Here is a 20152-nt window from a genome sequence, read left to right as displayed (position 1 = left end):
ATCTCCATTCCTGTTCCAACATGTCAGTCAATGGCCTCCTCTTTGGGAAAGTTGTGGTTATCTGTCTAAGTAGCCTCCAACCTGATGGCACAAACATTGATTTCTCTAACTTCCAGTTATTATATTCTCCTCCCCCTTCTCTCTTCTTGTTTCCCCCTTGCTGGCCTTTACCCTCTTCTCTGCACCTGCCTATCATCTCCACCCGATGGCCCTTCTTCCCTTTCTCCCATGATCCACACTCCCCTCCTATCCTCCTCCAGCCCTTTGCCTTTTCCACTTCTCACCTCCCAGCTTCTTACTTCATCCCCCCGCTGCACTCACTTAGCTTCACCTATCACCTTCTAGCTTGTCCACCTTCTCCCCTTACCGTATTATTCCATCATCTTCCCCTTTCCTTTCCAGTTCTGATGAAGGGTCTTGGCCTGACTGTGTATTCACTTCCATAGATGCTATGGGACAGCACAATTTTAATTTTAATTAATACTTCTAATTAACTGTATTCAAAGTGATCAGAAATTTTAAAATTTCTGCAGCATAGAGTCATGTAAAAGTACAGCACAGGAAGAGGCCCTTCAACCCATCTACTCTATGTTGAACTTTAATCTGCCTATTCCCATGGACCATAGCCTTCCATACCCTGCCACCCATGTGCTTATCCAAACTTCTCTTAAGCATTGAAATCGAGCTCACACGCACCAATTGCACTGGCAACTCGTTCCACACTCTTTCAACCCTCTAAGTGAAGTTTTCCCTCATGTTCCCCTTAAGCATTTTGCTCTTTACCCTTAATCTATGACCTCTAGTTGTAGTCCCACCCAACCTCAGTGGAAAAAGCCTGTTTGCATTTATTGTATCTATGCCCCTCATAATTTTGCATGCCGCTATCAAATCTCCTCTCAATATTCTATGTTCCAAGAAATGAAGTTAGGACTTATTCAATCTTTCTTTATAACTCCAGTCCTCCAGTCCCAGCAACATACATGTAAATGTTTTCTATACTCTTTCAACCTTATTTACATCTTTCCTGCAGGTAGGTGACCAAAACTGCCACAGTACTCCAAATTAGGCCTCACCAATGTCTTATACAACTTCAGCATAACATCCCACCTGCTGTACTCAGTACTTTGATTTATGAAGGCCAATGTGCCAAAAGCAATTGCCAAAGAAACATGATCATCGTCTTTTGGTCTGACCCATTTTAACATGACAGCAGACAAAATCTTGGTACGGGATTAAACTTCAAAAGAGTAAAATACTCTTAAAAGGGGTGGTGAGAAGCATAATGCAGGAAAGACTACACAGTATTTTTAATGGCTATATTTTATTTTGGAAGTGTAATTGTATGTCTTGGCAATTAAAACCAAGTGAGGCATGTATGTTTAAAGAAACCCATAATACATTTTTTGAGCTCCAAAACCCAAACACGCTAAAAATCTTTACAGAATTATGTCATCACGTCAGACCAGCCTCTTAAAGTGAATTCCCAACTGTCAGTGGTTGTGAATAAGATACATTCCTCCCAATTACAATCACCCTACACAGGCCCCACCCAGAATTCACTAGAACTGGCACTGAGCCTGTCGGAAGCTCAGATGAGCTGCCTGACTGGGATCCTGTGTTCCATGGGTGGAGGAACAGCAGCTGCCCTTGCTGACACGCTCATCGTCATATTGTGATGCCAAGGCTAGTTTGTGGCCATCTACAGAAATACATTCATGTTTACTCATCTTAAAATCCTAACAGTTGCCTGTATACGAACCATGGAGCAGTTCTGAGCCCCAGCAGGACCCATGGGAGACAATCATGCCAACACTCATCCATCAGGGAAGAACTCAGAGCAGCCTTTAAAGAGTCATGAAACTGCTAGCAAAGGCTATTGGATTGCGGGTGATATGCTGTGGTGTGACATAGCCTAACGCCGAGGTTCTGGGCCATCATAGCCCAGAGGTCTGAAATGAATTGGGGACCACGGTCAGAGGAAATATCAAATGGGGTGCCAAACTGAGCACCTCAGGTGCTGATGAACACCTGAGCCACATCTGCAGCCATCATCGATACTAGAGGGATGATCTTTGGCCACCTGGTGGTACAGTCCACCGTTGCAAAAGGAGGTGTGAAACTATGGGGGCGGGGGGGGGGAGAGAGGACCAACAAAGTCCACATTGACATGGTCAAACTGTCACTCAAGGACCTCAAAAAGTGCCAATGGTACCTGAACATGATGGTTAATCTTTCCCACTCGCACTCCACAGAAGCTGCAGTCCAATCATGCATGTCCTTTCTGAGGCTGTGCCAAACAAACTTTAGTGCAATCAATTTCTGGAGGCCTTCTGACCCAGATGCAAGAGACTTTGTATAGAGTCAAAAACAGTCTGTCTGCAGTTTGCAGGCACGATGGGGCGAGGGTGACCAGTTGAGATATCGCACAGGAGAGAAATCCCAGCTTCCTTGAACTTAATGTCAGCCAACCGCAGGCCTATGACTGCTGGTCAGTTAGCCTGGACCTTTGGGGCAGTAACTTAGTCGACTGCCATGCCGGCATAGTCAACCCCTATGTGTACGGTCTCAATGGCTAGTCATGAGAGGCAATCGGCCACAGCATTATTTTTCCCCTTGGTATGTCATATAACAGTTGCAAACTTCGATATGTAGGCCAGGTGGCATTGCTGCCATGCAGACCAAGGATCCCATATTTTGGCCATTGTGTGCATGAGTGGTTTGTGGTCAACACACTCTGTGAAATGGTGACTTTCTAGAAGAAAGCAGAAATGGCAGACTGCCAGATGGAGACGGAGAAGATTATGGTCAAATGTGCTGCACTTCCTTTTGGGGGACAGAGCTGCCAGCTGAAGAAGATGTGTCTGCCATACACCTCCAACCATCTGTTCATGTACAGCACCCACAGTACAGTCATTAGGTGTTGGGGAGCGAGTGCACTAGTAGGGTCTTGTTATAAAGAGCTCATTGGTTAGAAAGACCAGTCAAGCACTTGATTAGGGATAAAGCCTTTAAGCACATTATAGATTAGATTCGATTCGATTCAATTCAACTTTGTCATTGTGCTGAGTACAGATACAAAGCCAATGAAATGCAGTTAGCATCTAACCAGAAATGCAAAGACTAGTGTTATTTACAAAATAACTGCAAATAAAAAGTGCTATAGCACACAAATATAAAAGTACTGAGACAGTACAATATGGGTGCAATACTGATTAGCGCTGTGATGTGAGGTTCAGCAGGGTCACAGCCTCAGGGAAGAAGCTCTTCCTGTGCCTACTGGTGCAGGAGCGGAGGCTCCTGTTGTGCCTATCGGATGGGAGGAGAGTAAAAAGTCCATAGTTAGGGTGAGATGCATCCTTGATAATGCTTTTCACCCTGCCCAGGCAGCGTTTATGGTAGATGTTCTCAATGGTGGGCAATTGGGTGCTGATAATCCGCTGGGCAGTTTTCGCCACACGCTGGAGTACTTTGTGGTCCAATACGGGACAATTGCCATACCACACTGAGATGCAGTTGGTGAGTACGCTCTCAATGGTACAGCGGTAAAAGTCTGTCAGTACCCTGGGACAGAGGTGAGCTTTCTTGATGCTCCGCAGGAAATAAAGGTGCTGTTGTGCCTTTTTGATCAAGATGGAGGAGTTCAAGGACCAGGTGAGATCCTCAGAAATGTGGACACCAAGGAATTTGAAGCTTGATACATGCTCCACTACAGCTCCGTTGATGTAGATGGGGACGTGAGTGTGGCTCCTAGCATGCCTGAAGTCCACAATGATCTCCATGGTCTTCCTGGTGTTAAGGGCCAGGTTGTTGTCGGCACACCACACGGTCAGGTGCTGGACCTCGTCCCTGCAGGCCGTCTCGTCATCCCCTCTGCTCAGGCCAACTACCGTGGTGTCATCTGCAAACTTGATTATGGAGTTAGAACCATGTACAGGAACGCAGTCATAGGTGAAAAGGGAGTACAGAAGAGGGCTCAACACACAGCCTTGAGGCATGCCTATACAGGGGGAACATAATTTCAACTGCTCATGGAATGAAGTGGTGATAGAAATTCACCATGCCTAAAGACTCCTTTAACTTCTTAGTAGTGCAGTGCGGTGGGAAATCCATAATAGTCGTTACCTTTGATGGGAGGAGTTCCGCACCTTTTGTGGAGATGTGACGGCCAAAAAAGTCAATGGTTGACAACGGAAATTGACATTTAGCAGGGTTAATAATCAACCCGTGTTGGCTTAACTGCTCAAAAAGTGTGCGGAGATGAGATACGTGTTCGGATTGGGATGCACTGCTGACAAATATGTCATCCACATAAACAAAAAGAAAATCTCAGTCTTTTAATCGAGTCCATTGGCCACTGGAAAGTCCGTACTGCATTGTTCAGTCTAAGCAACATGTACAGAAACTCAGAAAGGCCAAACAGAATCAACACAGGTGTTTTGGGAATGTCCTCTGAGTACACAGGTACCTGGTGGTAGCCCTTAACTAGATCAACTTTGGAAAAAATTAACTTTCCGGCAAAATATGCTGAAATGTTTTGGATGTGTGGGACCGGGTAATGAATAGAGGAGGTGGCCTTGTTAAGGCGTTGCTAATCGCAATATGGGCAGCAACCACCACTGGACTTAGGAACCATATATAGGGGTGAAGCCCAGGGGCTATTCAACCGATGTACAATTCTGAGTCTTTCTAGGTTGGCAAGCTCGTGGTTGCCAGCTTTTCTGGATCCAGTCTACGTGCATGGGCATGGACTGGCAGACCAGTTCTGGGAATGTGGTGCTTGACCCTACATTTTGTGACTGTAGGGGGAGAATGTGGGCTTGGTGAGGTCTGGGAATTCGCCCAGCAGTTGAGTAAAGTCACAGGTGGCAGTGCATGCGCTTGACAGAGTCACCATGGGGAACTTACTGGGGAAGCAGGGTAATGACCTAAAGTGCTTGACATCCACAAGCCAGCAGTCCCTAAGATCGACTAACAGCCTTTGGACACACAGGAAGTATGCGCGAAGCAGAGGTGTAGCCAACTTAGCCAGGACTAAATCCCATGTGTAACGTGGCCCACTGAAGCAGAGCATTACCCATCGTGTTCCGTGAGTATGGATCCTGCTGCTGTTGGCGGCCTCCAGCGAGGTTTCGTCGCTCTTTGCCTTCTCATCAATAGGCGATGCTAGCAGCACACACACTTGACCATCCGTGTCACACTGGAAGTGTTGTTCTGAAAGGGTGTCCGTAATGATCAGTAGACGACCCAGGTAGGTGGAACCCACAGTAGTCACAGACCTCTTATGTCCCAATGTGCCAGCACTGTTGAAGCTGCAAGGTGGTCGGCACTTCTTCGCGCTCGTACCAAAGTGAGTTTGGTAAAAGCACAGGCCTAGCATCATCTGTTTCGCAGCCGCGGGTGTCCTTATGTTGGGCGCCTTGCTGACCAGGCTTACTGAGGTAGAGAAAGGAGGAGGAATGATGCACCACTGCCTGGCTGAGTGGAGACTATCAGCCATGTTAGCAAGCTCCCTGTCATCCATCATGGGTGCATTAGAGAGGATAATGCAAACTTGATCAGGCACTTGTTGCACGAAGAGTTCTTTAAAAATAAGACAAGGATAATGATTTCCCAGGGGAGACAGCATATGGTCCATTATCTCTGATGGCTTAGCATCACCAAGACAGGGTAAGGAGAGTGGCATGCTCAATCTCTTATAATCCAAAATTCTGTCAAAGGCGAGTTTTCAGCGATCCGTATTTATCGTGTTCAGGTGGGTGTTCAAGCAGACTTCCACTCTCACAGTCGTGGAATTGCTGAGCGATACTGCCACATAGTAGAATTTGGTGTCATTAGCGGCGATTTCTTGCTGAGCAAATTGGGCCTCAGTTTGTACAAACGAAGCGATGGCATTTTGCTTCCAAAAATCCAGCAGCTTCAAAGCAACATATTCAATAACTCTGGAATTGTCCCAGAGCATCAGGGTCACTGATGTAGGTTTTCTCAAATAAAATGAAGTGAGGCATTTTATGTTTAATGAAACCCGTAACACATTTTATTGAACACCAAAACCTAAAATCTTTACGTAATAATGTCATTACGTCAGACTTGCCTCTTCTAGTGAAATCTCAACTTAATGTCGATGGTTGTGAATTATGTACATTACTCCCAATTACGTTATTATTTGAATTAACATCATAAGGTCTCAATAGTGTTCTTAAAACAAATTAATACAAAAGTGAACCTGAAGTTCAACCCATTACTTCCCAAAGACCTTGCAGAGTGAAGCCATCTTTCAATTTCTCGATTGCCAGCCCTAGTTCCTCAGAATAAACTGGTTCACGATCTTCTTGCTTATTTAAAGAAAATATACAAAAACATATAATTTAGTCTCTCAAAATGTAACTTCCAAACTCAAAAACAGTAACTTTCCCCAAACAATAAGACTGAGCAATACCTCCACCCACTAACCCACCCCACCACAACTATTTTATCATTTCTGACAGTCACTTTATGCACAGACACTCCTGTGTCTCTACTCATTGTATATAAGCCATCTTATGTACGTCTGTGTGTGTGTGTGTGTATATATATATATATATACACACACACACACACCCACGCACACACACACACAAGATAAAGAGCACTATAGATTATTGGATTATTGTGCTCTTTATCTTAATGTACTGCACTGGATCTGAAGTAACAATTATCTTGTTCTCCTTTACACTTGTGTACTGGAATATTGGGGAAAAATAGCTATACTTAAGATATTTAAAATGTAATTACAATAACATATCAGTTTATTAAAGAAAGCTATAAATACCTTATTGGTATCTGCAAAATATGCCTGAAACAGAAAATAAACAGAAATCAGAAAACTACGCAGACTTTATGTGGTCTCAGGACTTCAGACATATGGAAAACTCATAACAGTTACCCTCCTAATCTCTTTTAAGGTCTGTACCAGAATGAATTTTGTACTTATAAATAAAACTAGTATCAAAATGCTACTCTCTCAAACCTTAAATTTATTTCATTGTTACATGTTTTTTAAACACCTGCTCATGTGTGGTACAACTTGAAAAAAGAAAAATCTCATAAGTTTTTACTTAACATCCTCATCCAAGTTTCACAGTGACATAGCCTCCCATCTACAGGCCGATTATTTCAGGAGCGCTCGGAATTAAACTAGGAAGCCAATGTAACCTCACTATTTAAAAATCAAGACATCAGGAAAATGGTTGAGTTAGCCTAACGCTGTTGATGAAGAAAATGTTAGAAGTTGCAATAAAAGATAAAGAAAGGATATTTAGAAAATCTTAACTGGATGACAAAAATTCAACATTATTTCCTGAAAGGGAAATCATGGTGACCAACCTATAGTGCAAACTAGTGGATGTGATGTTCTTAGATTTTCAGAGTTCATAATAAAAAGTTAATATACACAACTAAGAGTGCGTGGTAATGTGTTAATAAGAACTGAAACTAGGTTGACGAACATCATCGCTCTTGTACTTAAATCTTCTTGCTTGGAAAGCTAAAATACATTTTGCATTGTTAACTGCTTGCATACCTGTAAGTATGCTTTCAGTGACTGGTGTACAAGACACCCAAATCTCTCTGTATAGCAACAATTACCAAGCTAGTTAAATAATAATCTGCCTTTTGGTTTTACTTGCCCAAGTGGATTATTTCATATTGTTGGCCAGAAAGAATTAGTCTACGAATCAGTGAATTCGAATGAATCAAGCACAGTGGAAGCAGACAGACCAATTGCCTTTGTTCATGCCATGAGGGAGGAAATGGAGGTTGCCATTTTATCAAGATTCTCTCCATTTTGTGAGTTAGTCATTTGGCTTGATCAGTGTTTTAAAGTTGACCCAATAATGGCTCAGGTAATCTGTTGGACAGGGATCATTTCCAAATAAGAAGTTACTTGTGAGGTGTTCTTTGGTTGGCTGTAGCATGCAGGTTTTTGACTGTTGGGGTCTGAATCTGTTCTGCGTGATTCGATCTAGTTGTTAATTGAGAATAAAGAGCCATAAATTACTGATTGTCACTTGCTGGGAAGAGGGTAATAAATGGATGCTGGCCTGGAGCAGAGAAGCCAATAAAAAGGTGGTAAAGATCAGACACATGACCTACAGCCGATGACACTGGAATGTAATATTTGAATTGCTGAGGAATGAATATAAAAGCAGACACTTCAAGTGTGCTGGCAGCCGCAACTCTAGAAGAACAACTAGCGTGGATGTGAGGTGCCCACAAATACGTGGAGATTCGAAACGGGACTACGAGGAATACGTGATCAGCAGCAGAAACTCCTTTTTAATTGATACTACATTTTCTGTTCTTTGACTGTTCATGGAAGATCAGGGAAACTTAGCAGGTGTGCACACAGGTATTGGTTGTGTAAATTCATGTGTTCTTCCGTTGAGGCAATAAAGGTACTTGTCAGTCAATAGAGATTCTCTCTGTGCCTCATTGATCATTATTACAAGGGGTGATTCTTGTAACAATATTTAACCATATTATACTGCATCAGCTGTGTTTTTATGCATTCACTGTAACTGTCTAATTTGACTTAAAGCCTCTTTGTATCCAACTGACAATTCATAATACAACCAGTGTCACAAGACAACTTTGAAGTATAATTGTTTCCCTTAATCAAAGCATTGAAAAATATTATGAATACTTAAGGCCCATGCAGTACATCACTAATTGTTGCCTGTCACCTGAAAAGCAGCCATTTATTGTTACTTTCTTTCCTTATTCTTTCATGCCTTTTTGTTCTGAGTAATTTATTTCTCTCCTCCATAAAAATATTCAGTAACTGAATCTCCACAGCCCTCAGTAGATGCAAATTTTACAGGTTCATTATCTCTGAGTGAGTAAATTTTATCTAACTTCAGTCCCAAATCTCTTGTTAATTGTACATGATCTTGCTGTAACCAATCTTAGACTATTGTGTGTAGTTTTAGTTTTTGTGCAGAAATCCATATTGTATCAATAACTGCATCACTACAATTTCTATCATCAGGTAATACGGTTCTGTCTACAGAAATCTTCTAATAGCAGGCAAAAAGTGTGCTGTTATACCTCCAACATCATACCTCTTTAGTTAACACTGGCTTTTGATTATTGATAGGCTCTCCATGACATGTTGTGACATCTGCTACGTTGTCATTGGAGGAGAAGCAAAGTAATACAGTAAGACACAGTAGGACATGAGGCAAGTAAACCCATTATAAGATTGCCTGTTGATCTTGGGATTTGTGTACATACTGGATTGTCTGAACTTCCTAAGATTCTGTCTGATATTACCTGGAAAATCCACTATTTTAGTTTTAAAATTAAGACAATCACTACTTTTAGATATGTGGTACAAGAAGACAAAAACGTCTCATAGGCCCCTGCTAACTTATTTGTGATACTTACGTGCAACTATCACTACTTTATTATGGACTGAAACCTCTTCATAACTGGCTTAACAGAAGAGCCTTTTCAAAACATTACCCAGATGAATCTGTAATCCATTCTTTTTTCAATGCAAAACCAACTATATTTTCCAAAGTCGACAATTTATACTGAAATATCAACGTCTTTATAGTCTACAAATGTTCTGCGTGTATTAATTTTAACTCACCACAAACGCATCAGTTGGTTCCTCTGGTTCAATTTCGACATCATCCTGAACTTGCTCAACCGTCAGGTCTTCAAGTGGCTGAGGCTATAACAGTATGTAACAATCAAAAGTCATAACTGAATCTCGGTCCAGTGCAGACATTCTGAGTGGGGAGGGAATCATAATTTTATTACTTAGATCTTGAAATCACCAAGAATAATGTTAATTCCTTTGAACTCACTAATTAGTAATGAAAATAAAATCCAACCAGTTGCTTATAATAATAATAAATTTATAGAGCACTTTTCATACAGATGATGTTGTTCGAAGTACTTTACAATGGAATAAAAGTACAAATATGAAAATAAATTTTAAAAATAAATATAAAAATGAAAGACAAAAAGGTGCTAGCTAAAATCAAGGTTAAATAAATAGGTTTTGAGCTGGTGCTTAGAAGTGTCAACTGAGTCTGCATCCCTTATAGTATTAGGAATTGAATTCCACAGTTGAAGAGATCAAAAAAGTTGACCTGCCAATGATCATTTGAGGGAGATCATTTAAATTTAAGAGACCAGTGGAAAAAGACCTGAGAGTTCAAACAGGATTATAAAAGGAAAACTATTCTGTGATTTACTCCAGTCCCAGCCCATTAAGAACTTTAAAAACAAGTATGAGAACTTTAAAATCTATTCTAAAAGATAAAGGAAGCCAATGCAGAGTAGCAAGTATGGGAGTGATACGTTGCTCCCTCATCTTGGCTTTGATTAAAAATCTAGGCGTGGTATTCTTAGTGAGCTGAAGTTTGTCAATAGATTGCTTTGGAAGGTCAGTAAAAAGTGCATTGAGTAATCTAGTCTCTTCAATATAAGGGCACGAATTAGATTTTCAGCATCATTATGTGACAGAAACAAACATGCCTTTGCAGAGTAGGGAAATTAAGGATTATGGGGAAAAGGCAAGTAGGTGGAGATGAGACCACAGCCAGATCAACCATGATCTTATTGAATGGTGGAGCAGAGCTCTACGGGCAGGTGGCCTACTCCTGCTCCTATTTCTTATGTTTTTATTAAGTGTAGAAATGCTGTTCTGGTTATTTTCTTTATGTGGGATTTAAAATGCAAATCTAAATCAAGAATAACATGCAGGCTAGTTACTTTTGATTTGCCTTGGACAGCCAAGTCTCCAAATTTATCAAGTAGTTTATCTCTTTTGGCTTTGGGACCAATCAAAAGTATTTCAGTTTTATCTTCATTTTGTTTTAGGAAATTATTGCTCATCCATTTGTTTATCGCAGCCAGACCAGAAGTCAGAGAAGATAGGGTGTTATCATCATCAGGCTCAACCGAGATAGACAATTGTGTGTTATTTGCATAACTGTGGAAATCCAGTTTATGCTCTCTCATGATTTCTTTTTAATCCTTAGCGGGACCACTGTGTTTAATATATTTGGCAAGTTAATAGTTATGACATTTACTATACCAAAGTTAATATTTTGAAAATTACTATGACCTTATAAAGTAGCAGCTGGAATCCCTAAAGAAAATGATTATCAATACATAAAACAATCAAAATTATGATCTTTTGCATTTTACATTCTTCTGCAGATTTTTTGGTAATTTGCAAGACTGACTTTCATATGCTACTATAGCAATCTAAAACCTGCATAACTTGTAGGACATGCACTGTCCTGTCCAGTCATGTTTGCTAGAGCAACACGAGTTATAAAATTTCTGTGCAGCTGCTTACAACCTGTGCAATATTGTTATAATGAGAAAACAAATTTTTATTATAAACTACTGACAGTTTCTTAAAAGAATAGTGCATATCTATGTCTATAGGGTTTGGTTATTTGGTGTCAAATTGAAAGGAATATGTTTTAAACCCTATGAGAGGTTGTGAAAAAGGGGACTTGCAAGAGGAATGCACACACATTTGCATCCAAGATCATACATCATGATCTGCCATAAATAAAGGAACAAACAGATTTACTTAAATTTGTCAAAGATAACCTGCCCACTCATTTGCCTTCCATTCCTTAGTTCTGCATTGATTTTTATTTTCAGTCTTTATTGAATTTCCTTCTGTGCTCAAATGTGCAAACTGCCGATTTCAATTAATGAGTTCCAGATCTTAATTAATTGTATTAAAAATGTTTGTGACTCTAAAAAAGGAGAGATACTAGCTTGATTGTGGCATATTCTATTCAAGGACAACAATTTGCAATCTAAAAGGGCCCAGAGGAACAGATATTAACCAACATCATCAGAACACCCCAGATCTCATTTCCAATTTACATCTATTTCCTTAGCAAATGTCTCCAGTTTCAGCCCACGTGAATTCCAGCTGAATCCTTTTCCTGATAGTTCTGATCTACTTAAAAATCAATGACATGTTCAAAATATATAGCATTCTCAATCATTATTCTTGTCACACCCCAAAATCTTTGCTTTGATATACTCATGCTCTTGACCTCCCTCTGTAACATCACAAACTCACTGTATCTGAAAGTTAAGCAACACACATCAAAGTTGCTGGTGAATGCAGCAGGCCAGGCAGCATCTCTAGGAAGAGGTACAGTCGACGTTTCAGTCCTGACGAAGGGTCTTGGCCTGAAACATGGACTGTACCTCTTCCTAGAGATGCTGCCTGGCCTGCTGCATTCACCAGCAACTTTGATGTGTGTTGCTTGAATTTCCAGCATCTGCAGAATTTCTGTTGTTTGCATATCTGAAAGTTATCCTGATCCACAGCTCTTTTGCCATCATTGGTATTTCATTCAGACATCAAAGATCACAATGAATTGTGCTGAGGGGTAAATGTCTTGGAACATTTCTCCCTCCATAGATGCTACCTAACCTGCTATGTTGCTGGTATTTCCTCTTTTTATTAAATAAGATGAATGGTATCATGGCCAAGAGAAAACAAAAAGAAACTTATGTTCATTTGGCTGTCCTGACTTATCTGACAGATCAGAGCAGTTAGATGCTTGTCCCCTTTAAAAAAAGAATCACAATCTATGAAACCTAAATAATAGCACAAAATAATGGGTCATAATGTTTTAAATATAATAAATACACACCTTTTCCTCCATTTCATATTGGACCCCAAAGATCGGACAGGCAGAGTAGACTTTATGCAAAGAGTTTATCTCTTTAACTGCCTCTTGAAGTTTCTCCACAGGATCAATTTTAAAGCCAAGCACATATCCTCCACTCTAGAAATAACAAGAACTTTTACAATAACTCTTTCTACTTTTATATTCACCTACTTATAATGATGCAGATATAATCAGAATCAATCAAGTACATGCTGGTTTCCAACAGAGCAATCACATTATTCACTGCTCACTTTATGTTCCTTGCAACTAGTTCTTTTTCACATGTTCATCAACATTCTTTTATTTCTTTTGTCTTTTATCTAAACTGAGCGGTAACTTACAGGAACAATTTGGCCTACAGCACACCTTTCAGTGGGGAACAGCCACTGCAAATCTGTGCAGTTGTGATTAATTCCACTCAGACAAAATCTGAGGCTAGGATTGAACTGAAGTCCCTGGACCTGGGAGGAAGTAGCAGAAAATGCCACAATGCCACCATTGCCCACATGAGTTCATCAAAACAAAATACATCATGAAAAATAGCACATGTTTAGATTTATGCAATAATGGACTACCATTTGTTTAAAAACAAATTGTCAACATCATATTAAGAACTTACCTGTTGTGAACTTTCTATAACAAGTGCCAGCCCAAATTTTGAGTCCCTGATCTTTATAGATCGCTGGAATGAAACAACAAATAAACTTTATGCCACACATGTATCACAAGATAACCAAATATGTCAAAAACTCCAGACACTTAAAAATTAATCGGATATGGGATTCTGTGGTTTAAGTACAAAGATTATGTAAATTCAATTTTGAAACTGAAATTCTCTGTACCTTGATTAATTTGGACCTCAGTTATATTAAACCCTTACTTTTGAGCTTCAACTTTCCTTGGGTTAAATATATGGGAGACTCTAAAAAGAGCAAAAAAACTTTAAAAAAAAACACAAAAGTTGAACCAAAAAATAAACATGCCTTCTCCCATTTGCAAATTATGCAGCCACATTGTTTTATATTGTTCAAGCTATTCACTTAAGTTATCACTTCAACTAAGTTTTAAAAATATAATCTTTTAATCACACCTAGGAGTAAGCCAGTATTTGCATCCAAATCAGGAAGTACTGTACTAGCTGAGAATCACAGCTTCACACATACACTTCATGCTAACACCCAGCAGCAGCCTCAGATTAAGTGGACTTGAGTGACAACCCTCACATGCACCCTTCTCCAATTTAGCAATAGGTTATATCAGACCAAAAAGTAATGAGTTAGACCATAAGACACAGGAACAGAAGCAGGCCATTCAGCCCATCGTGTCTGCTCCACCATTCCATCATGGCTGCTCCCAGATCCCACTCCACCCCATACACCTGCCTTCTCACCGTATCCTTTGATGCCCTGATCGATCAGGAAATCATCAACTCCCACCTTAAATATACCCACAGACTTTGCCTCCACAGCAGTCTGTGGAAGAGCATTCCTCAGATTCACTACACTCTGGCTAAAAAATTCCTCCTTAACTCTGTTTTAAAAGGTCGCCCCTCAATTTTGAGGCTGTGCCCTCTAGTTCTAGATACCCCCATCAAAGGAAACATCCTCTCCACACCTACCCTACCTAGCCCTTTCAATATTCGGAAAGCTTCAATGAGATCCCCATGCATTCTTCTAAATTCCAGTGAGTACAGGCTCAAAGCTGCCAAACGCTCCTTTCATTCATTCCTGGAATCAATCTCATGAACCTCCTCTGGACTCTCTCCAATGACAACACATCCTTTGAGATATCATGCCCAAAACAGTTGACAATACTCCAAGTGTGGCCTGACTATAATAAATCCTCAGCATTAACTCCTTGCTTTTATATCCTACTCCCCTTGAAATGAATGCCAACAGTGCATTTATCTTCTTTACCACAGACTCAACCTATGATTTAACCTTCCGGGTGTCTTGTACAAGGACTCCCAAGTCCCTTTGCACTTCTGATGTTTGAACCTTCTCCCCATTGAGGTAATAACTGCACTGTTGTTCCTTTTACCAAAATGCATTATCATACGTTTCCCACTGGATTCCGTCTACCACTTTTTGGCCCATTCTTCTAATCTGCCTAAGTCCCGTTGCAATCACATTATTTCTTCAGCGCCAGCTACTCTTCCACTTACTTTGGTATCATTCGCAAACTTTGCCTCAAAGCCATCAATTCTATTAAGCAAATCATTGACAAACAAGGTGAAAAGAAGTGGTCCCAACTCTATAAATTTGTTTCAAATCATTAGACTTATGGAAAACACTAAGTGCATCAAAAAATAAAGCTCCCTGGATATAACTAACCATCCAACTGACTGCTTTAATTTCATTATAAAAATACTAATACAAATCAAAATAAAATAAAATAATCAGATGAAAATTTCACTCTGTAAAAATCACATTCATGTTCTTTAGATTATATTCTAATATTTCATTAATAAGGTACAATATTTTGAGAAAGAAGATAAAGCTTATGTTATATGAAAGGAAAATAAAACTTACAATTTGAAGATAGGGAATGCTAACATTGAAACTATCATTCATATTTGCGTGCCATACAATCCGAACATTTGTAATAAAAAATGTTCCCAGATTGCCCTATAGAGAGAGGAAAACACATAGGACTCTTATTTATTAAGAACTGAACGACCAAAAACAAAATCTACTACAAATCACAATTCAACCCAATGAAGCTACTCTTTACTGTATATAACATGGAATATAACATACCTGATCACTTGATAGATTCCAAACACCATTAACTTTATCATAAACTTGTTCCTGTGGTAGAAGTCTTAACTGCTTATTTTGGATGAGAGCGCCTCTTAACTTAAGATCTCTATAAATTTTTGATGTCTCATATGCTCTGTAAAGAAAATGAATTAGATGTGAATTAAAAAAATAAGCCTCCTTTGCAATTTATCAGCATTAGATAACAAGACTGCATTGTTCAATGATGAAATTGGCTGAAGTCAGTATGGGTTCCCCCCCCCCCCCCGCCACCTTGTCTTTCTCCCCGGACCTCCTGTCCCATGATCCTCTCGTATCCCCTTTGCCAATCACCTGTCCAGCTTTTGGCTCCATCCCTCCCCCTCCTGTCTTCTCCTATCATTTTGGATCTCCCCCTCCCACTTTCAAATCTCTTACTAATTCTTCCTTCAGTTAGTCCTGACGAAGGGTCTCGGCCTGAAACGTCGACTGTACCTCTTCCTAGAGATGCTGCCTGGCCTGCTGCGTTCCCCAGCAACTTTGGTGTGTGTTGCTTGAAGTCAGTATGGTTTCCTTAAGGGGAAATCTTACTTGACAAATCTGATGGAATTCTTTGAGCAAGTAACAGGCAGCATAGACAAAGGAGAGGCAGTGAATGTTGTTTACTTGGATTTTCAGAAAGAAGGCTTTTAACAAGAGGCTGGTAAACAAAATAAGAACCCATAGTATTATTTGGAAGATACTACCATGGATAGAAGATTGGCTGACTAACAAGAGGCAAAGAGCCTTTTTCTGGTTGGCTGCCAGTGCCTAGTGATTACCCACAGGGGTCAGTGTTGGAACAGGTACTTTTCACATTATATGTCAAAGATATGGATGACAGGACTGATGATTTTGTGGCCAGATAAAAAGGACATTCCCTCAGAACAAAGATGAGGAGGAGTTTCTTTAGTTACAAGGTGGTGAATCTATGGAATTCATTGTCACAGATGGTTGTGGAGGCCAAGTCATTGGGTCTGTGTAAAATGGTGGTTGATTAAAGCAGATGTTCTTGATTAGTAAGGGTTTCAAAGGCTATGGGGAGAAGGCGGTAGAATAGGGTTGAGAGGGATAATAAATCAGCCATGATGAAATGGCAGAGAAAACTTGATGGGCTGAATGGCCTAATTCTCCTCAATATCTTAAAGTATTATGTTACTTCATTTACCAGCCAGAACATTATCATATATCATTTTAACAAAGGAATAAAATCTCATTAACTAAGAGACTTGTCACATCACTGTAAAATTGACTTAAGACTGTGAATATTTACTTTTCACAACTATTTTTGAATTCTGAAAATTTATAGCAGAAAAAATGTATTTTGTCTTTTGCAAAAATTAAACATTAACAGAGATACAGAAGTACTAAAAATGCAATAGTTAGCAACCACGCAATCAGCATCATTTCGTAACCAGCAATCTTCTGAAGTTTCAAGTTTCATTGACAATTAGTGTCAGCAGGCTATTTGATAAACAAGCAGAGCAAATTATGAATCTTCCCTCACATGGTTTCTGTACGTACACAGGGCAAATATGTTGCGGAGAATATACAGATGTTTCAGGCCCATCATACTATAGAAGCAGTGATGGGCCATTGCACGTGGTCTTACATTTAATAAGAATGTGGTTGACCTTCAGTGTCATTAACACTTTTCATGTACTAACCGTACATTCTTTGATCTCTCTTGTCCAAAGGTATATTGATCCCTGAGCCACAGCATAGCTATCACATTTTTGGTCTAATTTATTCATAAGAGGTCAGAAAAGTAATATAATTGAATTCAAAATATTGTGCAACATTTTGAATCCTCCTAATCCTGGTAATAACTTGTAAGAACTTTTTATACAGCCTGTAATTTTATCATCCATATCCCTGATTTTAATAATAAGAGAACTCACTTTCAGCACAAAAGTGTACTTTCACTTACATACAATATTAATAACCCTAAATTCTACGACACTATTTTGAAAAGAAAAAGGATTTCTAAGATTTATATAGCTCCTTTAATGTAGCATAACACACCAAGTTTCAATGCATTATCTAAAATCTGGCACCAATCCACATTGGTGAGGTGTTAAGAGTCAAATATTATAAGTTTGAAGGATTGTCTTAGTGAAGGCAGAGAATTAAGAAATTTATTTCAGAGCTAATTGCCTGGATGGCATGTGATAAAACTGTCTACAGCAGAATGACTGAAAGTCAGAGTTTTGAGAAGTTGCAGATATGCGGAACTATGAGAGATGATTGAGATTGGGAGGAACTAAGTCAGGTTCACATAACACAGAAACAGGTCTTGTGGCCACCATATCTAAGTTGCTAGATGGTCAACGACCTATACTAATCCCATTTACCAGTACCTGGTCTGTAGCCTTCTATGCTTTGGCAATTCACGGTGTTTTAAATATTAGATACTTTTTAAATATTGTGAGAATACATTCCTCCATCACCCACTCAGGCAATGTATTCAACATCCCAAACATCTGGATGAAAATATTCTTTCTCAAATCCCCTCTAAACCCCTGACCTCTGCCCTTTAGATTAGACATCTTTGGTATTGGAAAAACGTCCTATTGATTGCTGTATTAATGCTCCTCATAATTTTTATACTGTTTGCAAATTCCCCCTTGAGCCTTATCCTTTCAGAAGAAGGATAAGCAAACATCTAATTTCTCCTCATAGCTGAATTGCTCCTATTCCAGGCAACACCCTGATGGGGCTCCTTTGCACCCTTTTTAGTGCAATCACGTATGTCAAGTGGGGCAAACAGTCTAGTCTTGATGAAGGATCCTCAACCGAGTTTTTTTCCACAGATGTTTTTGACTGGCTGAGCTCTTCCAGAATTTTTGTTTGTCTTATTGTAAAGTTGTTCGAATACATCTTATTTCATGGTTAATGAGGCGTGTTTTGTATGCCACCTTCACCATCTTAGCTACTTGTACTGCCACCTTCAGGAATCCTTGCACTTGTACACTAAGGTTGCTCTGTACCTCAATATTCCCCTGGTCCTACTATTCATGGTACATGTCCTATCTTTGTGTCCTTGCAAAGTGCTTCACCTCACACAGAGATTAAATTCCATCTGTCATTTCTCTGCTCATTTTACCAACTGTGGCTCAAGACATCGTCCTCACTCAAATCACCACCACCAATTTTTATCTTATTTGCAAACATTTTGATACCAACCATTCACATCCAAAATAAACAAGGAGGTTTCCAGCATTGCTTCTTCTGTCACACTACTGGTCCTTACAATCACTAAATCTATATTTCATCCTTTGACTCTTAATATCAAACAAACTTTGGATACAATTTGCCAACTTGCCTTGCATCTAGACTGTAGCCTTTTGGAACAATTTCACACACAGGGCTTTGTCTCTTAATATCAAACAAACTTTGGATACAATTTGCCAACTTGCCTTGCATCTAGACTGTAGCCTTTTGGAACAATTTCACACACAGGGCTTTGTCAAGGGTCTTATTTGTCCATTTAGACTATATTGAACTCATTGTTTTCATCATTTTATTATTTCTTCAAAAAACTCGATTTTTCTGTCACAATCTCTCACCAGCAAAGCTTTGCTGAGTACCTCTGACTAAAACCCTGCCTTCCCAAATGTTTATTGATTCTGTTCAGAACTTTTCTCAATACCTTCCCTACCAATTGTGCTAGTCTGACAGGCCTGTACTCACCCAGCTTATCCTTGCTGTCTTTTTGAATAAAGGAACATTTGTTGGTCACAAATCAACTGGGACCTCAGCTATACAACAGGAATTCTGCAGATGCTGGAAATTCAAGCAACACACATCAAAGTTGCTGGTGAATGCAGCAGGCCAGGCAGCATCTGTAGGAAGAGGTGCAGTCGACGTTTCAGGCCGAGACCCTTCGTCAGCTATGCTTACTGTGGCCTGCTGCAGCAAAATGGATACCTCTTATCAGGCTGAGGATTTATCCAGCTTTAAACCCACTAAGATATCCAATACTTCCTCCTCTTTGGAATTTCATTTTTCCCCTCCCTGAATTCTCCAAATACAATGTCAAACAACATGATGCATACAGATGTAAAGAATTCATTTAAGATCTCACCTACTTCCTCTGGCTCCATCCGTAAGTTGTTCTTTTGATGTCTCAGGTAATTAGAATTGGTTTATTATTGTCACATGTACTGAGATATAGTGAAAATCTTATCTTGCATACTATTCATACAGATCAAATCATTACACAATGAACTGAGGTAGAACAAGGTAAAACAATAACAATGCAGAATAAAAATGTAACCAGACTCTGAAGAATGATCGCGTTAAACACCGAGCTGAAGTTGATAAACAACAACCTGGCAACAATAAGGCATCGTTTTCTAGATGGGACAGGACAGAGTCCAATGCAGCTGGAAGGTGGGATTTTATACGATCCATTACCAGCTGCTCAAAGCACTTCATGATTGTTGAGGCTAGTGCCACTGGGCGGTAATGGTTTTGGCCAGTTATTGTCACTCTTTTGGGCACTGGAATGATGGTGGTTGCCTTGAAGCCTGCATGGACAGTAGACTTTTGCAAAGAGATATTAAAGATGTCTTTTAAGACCTCTAATAGCTGGACAGCGCAATCCCTCAGCACTTTACCAGGAATGTTGTCCATTCTCACAGCTTTGTGTGGGTTTGCCCAGCT

General features: G+C 39.8%; 1 protein-coding gene across 1 annotated transcript in view; it reads right to left on the bottom strand.

Annotated features, from left to right (window-relative positions):
- Positions 1-5995: 5995 nt before the first annotated feature.
- Positions 5996-20152, bottom strand: part of bbs5 (Bardet-Biedl syndrome 5) — a 50808-nt gene continuing 36651 nt past the window's right edge. Inside the window, exons 6-12 of the mRNA XM_072259650.1 lie at positions 15467-15602; positions 15239-15334; positions 13327-13389; positions 12690-12824; positions 9632-9715; positions 6809-6832; positions 5996-6332 (exon numbers count right to left, since the gene is read on the bottom strand). Coding sequence (XP_072115751.1) covers positions 6231-6332; positions 6809-6832; positions 9632-9715; positions 12690-12824; positions 13327-13389; positions 15239-15334; positions 15467-15602 — 640 coding nt within the window. The 3' untranslated portion in view covers positions 5996-6230. The remainder of the gene's footprint in view (positions 6333-6808; positions 6833-9631; positions 9716-12689; positions 12825-13326; positions 13390-15238; positions 15335-15466; positions 15603-20152) is intronic.

Source organism: Mobula birostris, chromosome 6 (genome assembly GCF_030028105.1).
Source record: "Mobula birostris isolate sMobBir1 chromosome 6, sMobBir1.hap1, whole genome shotgun sequence".
Lineage (NCBI taxonomy): Eukaryota > Metazoa > Chordata > Chondrichthyes > Myliobatiformes > Myliobatidae > Mobula > Mobula birostris.
This window is presented reverse-complemented; position numbering and strand designations above follow the sequence as displayed.